The sequence below is a fragment of the Myotis lucifugus genome, unplaced genomic scaffold, assembly GCF_000147115.1.
Source record: "Myotis lucifugus unplaced genomic scaffold, Myoluc2.0 scaffold_94, whole genome shotgun sequence".
NCBI classification, from domain to species: domain Eukaryota; kingdom Metazoa; phylum Chordata; class Mammalia; order Chiroptera; family Vespertilionidae; genus Myotis; species Myotis lucifugus.
Window position 1 is genome coordinate 865,381 of NW_005871142.1, and position 12,417 is coordinate 877,797.

At 38.5% G+C, this 12,417-nt stretch overlaps 1 protein-coding gene across 12 annotated transcripts in view; it reads left to right on the plus strand.

Moving 5' to 3' along the window:
- ATAD2B (ATPase family, AAA domain containing 2B) overlaps nucleotides 1-12,417 on the plus strand; it is a 115,753-nt gene that overhangs the window by 77,208 nt on the left and 26,128 nt on the right. For 9 of the 12 annotated variants that reach the window (XR_002830017.1, XR_002830016.1, XM_023756454.1 and 6 more), the window contains 3 exons: nucleotides 2,488-2,623; nucleotides 8,142-8,338; nucleotides 11,890-12,049. Coding sequence is in view for 10 of the 12 variants with exons in the window: in XM_023756454.1 (XP_023612222.1) it covers nucleotides 2,488-2,623; nucleotides 8,142-8,338; nucleotides 11,890-12,049 (493 nt within the window). In the remaining 2 variants the exon portion in view is untranslated. The remainder of the gene's footprint in view (nucleotides 1-2,487; nucleotides 2,624-8,141; nucleotides 8,339-11,889; nucleotides 12,050-12,417) is intronic. The other 3 variants (XM_023756457.1, XM_023756458.1, XM_023756451.1) reach the window with 2 other exon arrangements.

A 12,417-nucleotide genomic window follows, 5' to 3' on the forward strand; every position in this document is an offset into this window, starting at 1 on the left:
AAAATACTTTTGTGGAAAACCTGAAACTAAAAATATGTTAGAGACAGCAATTTTTTTGTTATGTGGGAAGACTTGTACAGGCACTTCACAAAAGAGGATAACCAAATGAACAATCAATATTTGAAAGTATTTGAAAGGTGCCCAACATCTTTAATGATCATAGAAATGCAAATTAAAACCATAATGCAAGACCACTCCAAATCCACTAAGTTGGCTAAAATGGACTGTGTCAGAGAGCGGACCATATGTGTGTATTTGCCCTAAGGTCTTGAATATCCCAAAGGAATGTGTTCATGTGTGTGTGCACTGAAAAATGTTCTTAGAAGCACTGTTTTTAATAGCCACAAAATTGGAATCAGCCCAAATTTTATCTGCAGTAGAAAGGATAAATAAATTGTGTTTTGTTTACACAGAAATACAAAAGAACAAACTACTGTGCATGCATCAGCATGGATGAACCTCAGAGATGTAATGTAAGGCAAACAGGCAGACAGAGGGAATGCCATGTGATCCCATTACATGTTTCAGAACTGGCTGCACTGATCCGATCCAAGGTGTTAGAGGGCAGGGTAGTGGCTGGGAGCGGGAGGAGAGTTTCTAAAATGCTGCTCACATTCAATTTCTTGTCTGATTACATGGGTGTGAACAATCTGTAAAATGTCTTTGAGCCACACACTTATATATGTTGTGTATGTTTCTGTACCTGTTATATTTTGTGGAAGAGCCACACTGAAGGGGCCAAAGAGCCGCATGTGGCTCGCGAGCCGTGGTTTGCTGACCACAGTTCTAGGGTATTGTGTTGTGTCTACGTATTTTGTCAGGACAGAATTAATGTTAGCTATTTTGGCTATATTTTGTCTAATGCCTCTTCACTCTTACAGGGTCTCCTCTATGTTTCTCTACCTTTATGGTATCAGAATGCTTTCTTTTGAGACTCTTTAAGATCTTGATAGCAGGAAGTAAGCCTATTTTCTTCAAGTTTATAACTGCAGTGTCTGGCACATCATGGTATTCAGTGGTAAATATACACACCAGAACTTCTGAATAAGGGCCAGCAAAGCAAAGACCAAAGGGTTGGAGGGAATTGCACAGGTAACTAGTCTAAAAAAAATACTGGAAGGATACAAAGTGAAATTTTATAAACTTTTAAAGGATTTGGCTTTGGGTTGAGGTAAATAAATTCCATTCAAATTTTGAATTCTAGTTTCTACTTTTCATTGATTGTTTCTTCTCTGTCTTAGAATTTTAGAGCTAGAAAAGTCCTTTATAGATTATGTCATCTAGTCTTCTCTATTTATTCATTTTGTGACCTTAAGCTAGTTACTTAAACATTTACAAGCCCAAGTTTCATCTTTTAAATGAGGGATGCCTTCATACCTCATTGTTATAAAGATTGAAATAATATTTATGAAGTTCATAGTCTTCAATTCAGTAAGTGGTTAGACATAACAAATTGAATAGATTGTCTAAAGCTTACCACAAATATATGGCTACATTTGGGCTAAAATCTGATGTCTTGAATTTTAATCCAGTATTCCCATACTGTCATGGTTGGTACTTTCTCATATTAGTGACTGCTTCCCTTTTTAATTATACTTCCCAGTTTGATATGGGTTGGGGAACAGAAGAACGAGCTTTACTCATTGAGTACATGCTTGTGCATTACTGTGTGCCAGGTCCTGTGGTAAGGTATAGAAAAACAGATGACTAAGAAATGGTCTGTTCTTAGGGAGTTTGGTGTCTAGAAGTAGAAATAGATCTTCTAGAAAAACATATAAATTAAGTGTGCAGTCAAATGTGGATGACATAAAGAGGATTTTAAAAGCATACCTTGCAAGCGGGATAGTTGGGATTAAAGTCTGTATAGAGCAGATGAACACAGGAGAGGTATAGGTAATGCAGCTGGAAGAAACTGACTTAGTAATTTTGCTTGGGAGTTTTGCATGGAAGATGGTGCCATTGTGGAGCATTCTGTAAAGAGACTGAGGTATAGTTCATCTGCAGTGATACCAGGATTCTAGACAATACAGTGAAATAGAGTCGGTATGGAAAAAATCCAGGAAAGGAAGCCAGAGAAGAGGAAGTGCAGAGAAACAGTGGAAGAGCAGGCAGTGTTGGCCACTTGCCAGCTGTCTGTTGTAGGTGCTAGGTAATTACTTTTCAGCTCCTGTGCAAAAAGCCCTCTGAGATTGTTGCCATCTGACTGTTACATTCAACTATCCTTTTTACTATTATCCTCTGACTCTTCCAGCTATAGTATAATTTATTAATGACTTAGGCAACTAAATCATTCTTCCATTCTCGTTTAGTCCATGAGGTTGAACTTTTCAATAGTATAGCCTGGGACTAGGTTAATTCTAACCCCACACGAATCTTAAATGAAGATTGCAAATGGTACTGAAAATTGAAGAAATTATAATTGGATATAATATGTAAGCTTTTAATTCTCTATATATTTAATATTTTTTTGTGTGTGTTTGTTTATAGGTTAAATGTATCTTTAGAATACAGTATGAAGAGGTCTTGTATATTCAAAGGCCTACTGAAGAAGACAGAAGAAAATTTTTCCAAGAATTGATTCTTAATCAGGCATCAGTAGCTCCACCACGAAGGAAACACACTGGTAAAGTTCCTAAATCCTTTAGGAAAATGGGCGTGGGGAGTGGAGTTAAGAGATGGCTTTTTTTGGAGTCATTTTTCAAAAATCCATTTCTTTGTGGAAGTGAAGATAGTTTTCAGGTTCTATTTATCTTTAGATGGACTTATGTAGAAGTGGCATTGTGTTCACCTGATTTCAGATTGAGAAGTACAGCCTCATTGATAAAGCTTTACTAATAGATGACAGTTACTGAAGTGTTCTCCTTATCACTTCAATCCAGATGCTCTTGGTAGATTTCACATTCTGAGGCTCAAAAAATCAAAGGAAAAAAGTCTTTGGTTCGTTCTGTTTTAGTCACTGTAAGTACTGAGGACTCAAACTGTCAGTTTGTGAAACACCAGGTATTGTGCTGATTACTTTGAGGGCCAGGAGCTGATTGGAACATTTGCCTTTTCTGGTTTATTTTATTTATTGATTAAATTTTCAAATATTTATTGAGCACCTATTATATTAGACTAGAGGCCTGATGCATGAAATTTGTGCAAGAGTAGGCCTTCCTTCCCCTGGCTGCCGGGCACTGGCTTCCCTCTGGCACCTGGGACCTGGGCTTCCCTTGTAGCCCCGGCTTTGTCCAGAAGGACGTCCGGTCTAATTAGCATATTATGCTTTTATTATTATAGGTATCTTATGCTACCTAGGCACTTGGAAATCTATCATGGCTTTGTTTTGAGGATTAGAGTTTTCTTAGATTTGGGCTCAGAGCATTAAGAGGGGCCTCAACATTTGTCAGATTTCAGTCCCCTGCCTTAAATAAGGACTATATTCCAAGTCAATCCACTGAGCCAAACTGGTTTCGGCAAAGATAAGAATTCTTTACTTAATCTTTCAGCCTCTTCTGGAAAATAATAATCCTGTTAGTTAAAAAAAAAAAATCTGCCAGAACCGGTTTGGCTCAGTGGATAGAGCATCAGCCTGCGGACTCAAGGGTCCCAGGTTCGATTCCGGTCAAGGGCATGTACCTTGGTTGTGGGCACACACCCAGTGGGGGGTGTGCAGGAGGCAGCTGATCGTTGTTTCTCTCTCATCGATGTTTCTAGCTCTCTATCCCTCTCCCTTCCTCTCTGTAGAAAAATCAATAAAACATATTAAAAAAAAAAAGAACACCTTGACATACTCTAAAAAAAAAAAAACAACTAATAAAAAAAAAAATCTAAGCCTCTTTCTCCTTGTTCTTTAAAACTCTGGATTGTTGGAGAGATTATTATAGATGTCCCTCATTTCCCCACCATGCTCCCCCCCCCCCCCCCGCCACAACCTGGTTCCCACTCACCCCAGGCCTGTACCACCCTAATGTCTGTGTCCATAGGTAATGCATATAAACATATAAGATCTTTGTTTAATCTCTTCCCCACCCCCCTTCCCTCTGAGAATCGTCAGTCTGTTCCATTTTCATGCCTCTGATTCTATTTTATTCACCAGTTTATTCTGTTCATTAGATTTCTTATTCGTTTATTTTGATTTTTAGATTCAATTGTTGATAGGTATGTATTTGTTGCCATTTTGTTGTTCTTATTTTTGATCTTTTTTTTCTTCTTTTTCCGCTTCTTAAAGAATATCCTTCAACATTTCATGTAATACTGGTTAGGTGGTGATGAACTTTAGCTTTTTCTTGTCTGTGAAGCTCTTTATCTGACCTTCAGTTCTAAATGATAGCTTTGCTGGGTAGAGTAATGTTGTCTGTAAGTTCTGCTATTCATCACTTTGAATATTTCTTGCCACTCCCTTCTGGCCTACATAGTTTCTGTTGAGAAATCAGCTGACAGTTGTATGGTCATTCCCTTGTCGATAAGTAACTGCTTTTCTCTTGCTGCTTTTAAGATTCTCTCTTTGTTTTTAGCCCTTGGCATTTTAATTATGATGTGTCTTGGTGTGGTCCTCTTTGGGTTCCTCTTGTTTGGGACTCTGTGCTTCTTGGACTTGTAAGTCTATTTCTTTCACTAGTTAGGGGAAGTTTTCTGTCATTTCTTCAAATAGGTTTTAAATATCTTGCTCTCTCTTTTCTTCTGGCACCCCCTAATTTGGATGTTGGTACGCTTGAAGTTGTCCCGTAGGCTCCTTATACTGTCTTCATATTTTTGGATTCTTTTTTTCTTTTCTTTTCTTTTTTTTTAAAAATATATTTTATTGATTTTTTACAGAGAGAAAGGGAGAGGGATAGAGAGTTAGAAACATCGATCAGCTGCCTCCTGCACACCTCCCACTGGGGATGTGCCCGCAACCAAGGTACATGCCCTTGACTGGAATCGAACCTGGGACCTTTCAGTCTGTAGGCTGACACTCTATCCACTGAGCCAAACCAGTCAGGGCTGGATTCTTTTTTCTTTTTGCTCTTCTGGTTGGGTCTTTTTTGCTTCCTCATATTTCAAATCGTTGATTTGATTCTCAGAATCCTCTACTCTACTGTTGAATCCATATATATTATTCTTTATTTCAGTCAGTGTATGCTTAATTTCTAACTGGCCCTTTTCCGTTTTTTTGGAGGTTTCTAGAAGATTCTTGAGTAACCTTATAACTGTGGTTTTGAACTCTATATCCAGTAGTTTTCTTTCCTCCATTTCTTTAATTTGTGACATGTTTCTTTGTCTTCACATTTTGGCTGCTTCCCTGTGTTTGTTTCTATGTATTGGGTAGAGCTGCTATGTCTCCTTGAGTTGGTAGAGTGGCCTGTGTAGTAGGTGTTCTGTAGGGCCCAGTAACTCGGCCTCCCCAGTCACCTGAGCTGGGAGCTATAGGTGCGCCTCTTTGTGGGCTGTGAGCACAGTCTTGTAGTAGTTGAGCCTTGATTGCTGTGGGTATCCCTGGGAGGAATTGACCTCCAGGCCAATTGGCTGTGAGGACCAGCTGGGACTACAGTGGGAGAACTGCTTTGCAGGAGACACCCCTATGGAGCAGGACTTGCTTCAATGGGGCTTTGGTGCTCACTGAGTCTGTCCCTTGAGTGTGTCACTTATGGATGTGTAGAGTTGTAATCTGGTATGGTCTCACACTGACCACTGCGTACACTGGCCCTTGGGTCTCCAGGGTGGTGCAAAGTGAGCCACTGCCTGGGGCCATCCAGCAGGAGCTACAGAGAGATCTGCACATTCTTCCTCTTTGTATCAGATTTGGAAGTGCCCAGATGAGGCCCAGCTATGAAGCAAGGCAGGCTGGCGCTGGTGCCAGGTCTTGGGTATGTTTTATTGGTATGTTTGGGACTCCCTGACCCAGCTACAGCTGGTTTGAGAGATTTTAACCTGATGAGGAAGAACAGGCCATTCATATGCAAAAGCTGCTGCACACAGCTTGGGTGGGGTTGTAAATTGGATGAGACGGGGTCTTAGGGTATCACCAGGGTGGAGCAAACAGAAATAGCTGCCAGTCAGCCCTGTGACTGGGGAGGTCCCAGCATAGGAACAGTGATCCCTGCAAGCACCTCCGGCTGGGAGAAAGCCACCCCTGAGTTCCTGACCTGATGCTGGACAATCCAGTTCCTCCTCATATGTGTCTGTGTTCCCCAGAGCCTCACCCTGGTGCTGGAGCTCAGAGGAAGCAGGACCTTGTAAGTTCAGTTTGTGGTGCTGGCCTTTTAAGAGGAAGAGCTGGGTCTCCAGCAGCCTGTGTGTCACTGAGCCCTAATTCTCACTGGTTTTTATAGCTTGTAGTTCTTACTGCCTGTAGGGACTTCTTTTCCCAGCTCTGGGACCCTGGCTGGGGGGTCTGGTGTGGGGTTGGGACCCCTTGCTTCTCTAGGCGGCCTCCACAGAGACAATCTCCCTCCCAATTAAAAAAGCGGCACACGTGGGTGCCAGACCGGCCCCTTCTGCACTTCTGCACCTCCTACCAGTCTCAGTATGCTTTCTTCTTTACTTCTCTAGTTGTAGGACTTCCATTCAGCCAGCTTTCCGTGGTTCTAGATGATGGTTGTTGTGTACTTTAGTTGTAATTTTGATGTGATTGTGGGAGGTGGCGAGGACAGGCATATACCTACGCCGCCATCTCCCCTTGTTCTTTTATGTTTCTTGTCGCTGTTCTTGTAGGATATTAAATACATCTCTCACCCCTGCCAAGTGTTTGCTTTTCCATATTCATTCTACTTCTTTGTTTTTAACTGGTTATGTCATCTAACACATTATAATGTTATAGAGGCCTGGTGCATAGATTCGTGCACCGGTGGGGTCCCTCAGCCTGGCCTGTGGGGATCAGGCCTAAACCAACTCTCCGACATCCCCTGAGGGGTCCTAGATGGCAAGAGGGTGAAGGCCAGGCTGAGGGACCCCACTGGTACACGATTGGCGTCAGGGAAAGACCGCGGAAGGGCTTCAGGGTGTCTCTGGCCCATCTTGCCCAGTCCTGATCCGCTAGACCCCAGTAGCAAGCTAACCTACTGGTCGGAGAGTCTGCCCCCTGGTGGTCAGTGCGCGTCATAGCAACTGGTTGAACGCTTGAATGAACAGTTGGATATTTAGCATATTAGGCTTTTATTATATAGGATGGCCCTTTAGTGGCTCCTTTCCACATTTTCTCTGTTTTAATGAACACCTATCAAATGGCTATAGTTGTGAATCCCACCCACACCCCTGGAAACCTTGGGAAATTCAAGATGGAATTTATGCCTAGTGATTATTGGTTGTTGCCTTCTATATTTCTAAGTATTTAAATCCTTCATTGTGAAAATGATTCATTTTAATAAAGTGTCTTCCATTCTCCTAGATATATTTTAGTTCCATAGATCTGAATTTTCTGTGTTAATGATTAATATAATTCATTTTATTTTTGAGTTGCTTCTGTTGACTTTCATTTTTCATTTTAGAGGCTATTTGAAATCAACAAGAATCCTTAGAATTTTAATACTGAGCTTCAGTATGATACCAGGAAAGTCTTTTAAGGAATTAGAGAAGTGTAATTTTAAAAGTTAATACTTTACCTTTTAAGGTTTTTTTGTTTTCTTTGGGGGGATGAGGTAGATAGTATACCACATATTTTATATGTAATGCTTTAGGCTCGGTTTTCCATCTTCTCGCTGTGTCTTTGGAATTCTCTGTTCAGTTTCTACTTTTATTTTGCTCCCAGCAGGTGCCATTTAACTCAGAATTCTTTGGGAATAGGAAGGATCAATGAATTGGTACTTGACCATTTCACTTTCATGCATATAAGGCAACCCCATTTTGATAAGCAGGTTTTAAACAAGCAAATCAGTATACGGTACTTATGTTGGTTTGAAATATCTTTCATAAGTTGTATGTAAATAATGTTTCAAAATCAAATTATTTAAAATCATATCATTTGCCCTTTAAAGGAGTCCTGTTGTAAGTTATTTTATAAAGTAAAACTATTCCTTAACATATCTGGCTTCCATTCAAATTTTTACATGCTGGATTTGCGTGGCTCGTCTGTGTTTGGAATTCTCCTTTTCTTAAAAGAACATTGTGAGAGAATGCCAGAAAAGTAATTGAGGTCCTGGCCTTGCCATATTGGAATCAACATTTTCTTCAATTTTCTTTAGGTCTTTGTGCTATGGAAGTGCTTCCTCTTGCACTACCTTCTCCACCTCGTCAATTATCAGAATCAGAAAAAATTCGGATGGAGGACCAGGAGGAAAATACTTTAAGAGAGTTGCGGTTGTTTCTCAGGGATGTAACCAAGAGGCTGGCCACAGATAAACGCTTTAACATCTTCAGCAAACCGGTGGATATTGAAGAGGTCTTGTTTCAGTAGTGTGCAAACAGTGAAGTTGAACTGGCTAAAAGAAAAAAAAATATTGACATCTTTTTTTGGAAGGAAAAAAAGCAAAGGCATGGATGAATAAATTACCCCTAGCCTGTAAAATTTTAATCCATGTGATAACTACCAATGTCATCAGCAAATATTTGGTGACTTTTGGATGAAATTAATGACCAATTTGTATATGTCCTCTTAATTAGTATTGATCTTTGTGATCTTTTATTTTTCAATTTAAGAAGAGGATTAAAAGTTACTTCAGTGAAATGTCCATACTAGACTATTTTTATTCCAGGATAAATTCTACAAGCATAATTGATATTAAACCAAACAATACCAGTTAATATTGGCATTTCTCAAATTATGTATACTTTATTGAAAGAGGTAGCTAAGAAACCTGAAATGTGTCTCTTTCATGTTTTAGAAATGCCTGTGACTAACATGCTACTTGAAGTTAAGCATATCCTGTGCAGCTAAAATTATTTTTCTCTCTAAGGATTTTTTCTGCTCCTGATGGAAAATTTCTCACTTTCTTTGTGTATTGTTTTGTGTCCTTGTGGGAGCATGGTTTGTGATGATGAGAAAAGAAATTTTCCATTTGGAATCTACTAGAATACTTAGATTAAAATTTTTTTTTTTTTTTTATCCTGGGATAATATAGTGTGTGGATGAACACAATATGATCTTTACTGACCTTCTTCTTATAGTTCAGACTCCATGTTTGAACAGTTTTGGTGTTTTAATCTTTTTATCTCTTTTAAAAATTTGAATTATGAGATGATTCAAAGTTTAATGTTGCATACTCATTATGAAATCTGATCAGATTCATTTTGAACTATTACCTCATCTATAACTGTGAAAATGAACTATGTCTGCCTCCCTCCACCCCTGGCAAGTCTGAAAATACCTATTCTTTTTTTTTCCCCAAATAAAAGGACTATCTATAATTTTATTTATATTCTAGAGGCCCGGTACACAAAATTCGTGCGCTCGGGGCAGGGGGTGGGTCCCTCCGCCTGGCCTGCACCCTCTTGCAGTCCGGGAGCCCTTGGGGAATGTCCGACTGACGGCTTAGGCCCGCTCCCCTAAGCCGTCAGTCGGATATCTTTAGCGCTGCCGCAGATGCGGGAGAGGCTCCTGCCACTGCCGCTGTGCTTGCCAGCTGTGAGCCCAGCTTCTGGCTGAGTGGACCTCCCCCTGTGGGAGCACACTGACCACCAGGGGGCAGCTCCTGCATTGAGTGTCTACCCCCTGGTGGTCAGTGCATGTCGTAGCAACTGGTCGTTCTGCCATTTGGTCGATTGGCATAATAGCCTTTTATTATACAGGATTTATCTACAATACATAGTTTTATCCATTTGATCTTTCAGCAGCCTCGCAAAGGTCCTTATGTTGCAAATTATGAAACTGTGGCACTTTGGCAAGTGATATAGGCAAGACTCAAAGTTTTTAAAAAATTTAAAGCCCACATTCTTTACATGACCTACAGCTACCATCTTTATCTTTTCCCACTGAAATGACAGGACTTGCTAGACTTGCTTTTGTAATTAATGCATACCATTTTATATTTGTGGAGCACTTTTTTTTCCTCCTAGTGTTTTCAGATAATCTTAAAACTATCAGACCGTTTTAAGATTGTTTTAAGTATTTTTATTTCAAATTGGATATGGGACTCTGACACTTAATTGATAAGGGATTGCCCCAAGTTAGCCTACCATGCTGGGAGTAAACAATTTTGTGTTTGCCAGGGAAAACTTTTTCTTTCTAACCAGAAGAGATTGTCAGATTTTAAATGCTATCTATGCTAGAATAAAGTTTATAAATGATGATTTGGCAGTGAAAGGGGATAGAAAATGCTAGTCAGATGAAACTTTTATTTAAGGGCTATATTTTCTCTAGCTTTCTTTTTTTTTTTTTTTTTAAAGATTAAGATTTTTTTCTTTTTTCTTTTTAAGTTTTATTGATTTTCTACAGAGAGGAAGGGAGAGGGATAGAGAGTTAGAAACATTGGTGAGAGAGAAACACCGATCAGCTGCCTCCTGCACGCCCCCCACTGGGGATGTGCCCACAACCAAGGTACATGCCCTTGACCGGAATCGAACCTGGGACCCTTGAGTCCGCAGGCTGACGCTCTATCCACTGAGCCAAACCAGTTCTGGCTCTAGCTTTCTTTTATGTTCTTCTCAGTTTCATTCTACTGGTTCTTTGCTTTTAAAGCTGGAAAAGTAGGGATCTCTTGGAAGAATAAAGAGGGGAACCAAGATAGCCTTTAGATAACTTAAAAACATAAATTTCTATTCAAATAATGAATGTGAGATATCTGAAACTTTCAAAGCAAACTGCAGAGAACATAAGAGTTTAGAAAATGAATGTTGAATTTAAAATTAAGCATAGGGAAAAAAAGGCATAGGTAGTAATATGAATTTGTTTAGTGCTTTATGGTTTTTAAAACATTTCTGTCATGCACAAAAGGTATGCCAAGTGCCAGAGCCAGGAATCCAACTAATATCTTCTGAACCTATTGCTTGTTCAGTATAGCTTTACTACCTCCCCTAGAAGAAGATTGACTGGCTTTTCACCTCATTGAGGGTGAAAAATAAATGAAAACATGCACACACACCTACCTAAAATTTAAAGAATATTTATAAAATATGTGTATGTGCATATATACAGATATATATGCATATATATATGGGCATTTAATAAGTTTTTTAAAATCAAGGCATTAATGCCATCTGCAGTGGAGGAAACTTGCTTATAGTTTCTGAGAGCAGAAATCACTCTGTCCCAGAATGTGATCCTGGACTAATTAGACATTTGCAAGACTGCTTTTGTAATAGACCTAATTACTTGATTTGAGATTTGCATTGGGGAAGGCAATATATTTGTAAGTTGATAGAGCTTTCTTATTGGTCAAGAGATATAAAACATAATTTATTGGGCACATAGATCAAAATGTGTTTTTTTGCTTATAGATTTATTTATATTTAGAGACAAGTTCAGCAAATCTTTTACTAGTCATGAAAGCATTGCTTGTTTTTGTTATAATTAAGTCGAAGTGTTTGTAATGACTCCAAAGGAGCAGAAAACACTTTCCATGAAACGATTCACCCTTCAGAAAGAATTTTTTTGTTTTGTTTAAAAAACAACACATTATTTCTTTTTATTTTCCTTTAAAAGTTTTTTTTTTGAGGTAACATTTATGGATGCTTTATCAGTGCATTTACCTGTACATTCTCTTCTCAGGAATGGCCAAAGGATTAAAAAAAAAAGCTGACACAATTGCTTTCATAGTTCAAGATGAGAACATTTCAGAGTTGATTTAGATATGGCTTGAAACTGAAGCTTTCATGGAAAGTATGACATAGTAACTTTAGAAACATAAAGTGCTCTATACTGTTATCCTTATCTAATTATTTCTTAGATATGTAGATTTAATTTTTAAATAACTATGTGGTTTTCTTTTGTGTTTTTATGAGTAGATATATGACATACCATAAGTAATTTTTATTAAAATATCCTATTTGTTTTAGGTTTCAGATTATCTTGAAGTAATCAAGGAACCAATGGATTTATCAACAATAATAACTAAAATTGATAAGCATAATTACCTGACTTCGAAGGATTTCCTGAAAGATATTGACCTCATCTGTAGCAATGCTTTAGAATACAATCCAGATAAGGACCCAGGAGGTAAGGACACATGGGGCTGGGTTCACTTTGGTGATGGAGAAGGTGGTTTAAAGTTTAAATACTAATGTTTCAAACAGATTAATTTATTTTAATGACATTATTGTATTTAGTTCCTCTTGGTGAGGAACTAATGTACTTAAATTATTAACTTATTAAATTAAATGTACTTAATTTAGAGGATTTTATTCTATGTATTATGTTTAGGGTTTAGTTTCATCATTTACCTTTTACTTTCTATACTTAGATTTCTATTTTGTTTAGGTAAAATGGAAAACTGATTGAGAATTTAATTAAAAATTTATTATTTAGTCAACATCACCAGTGCTGATAAACGCTGGGAATTTTGAATTTGTGGGAACTCATTATAG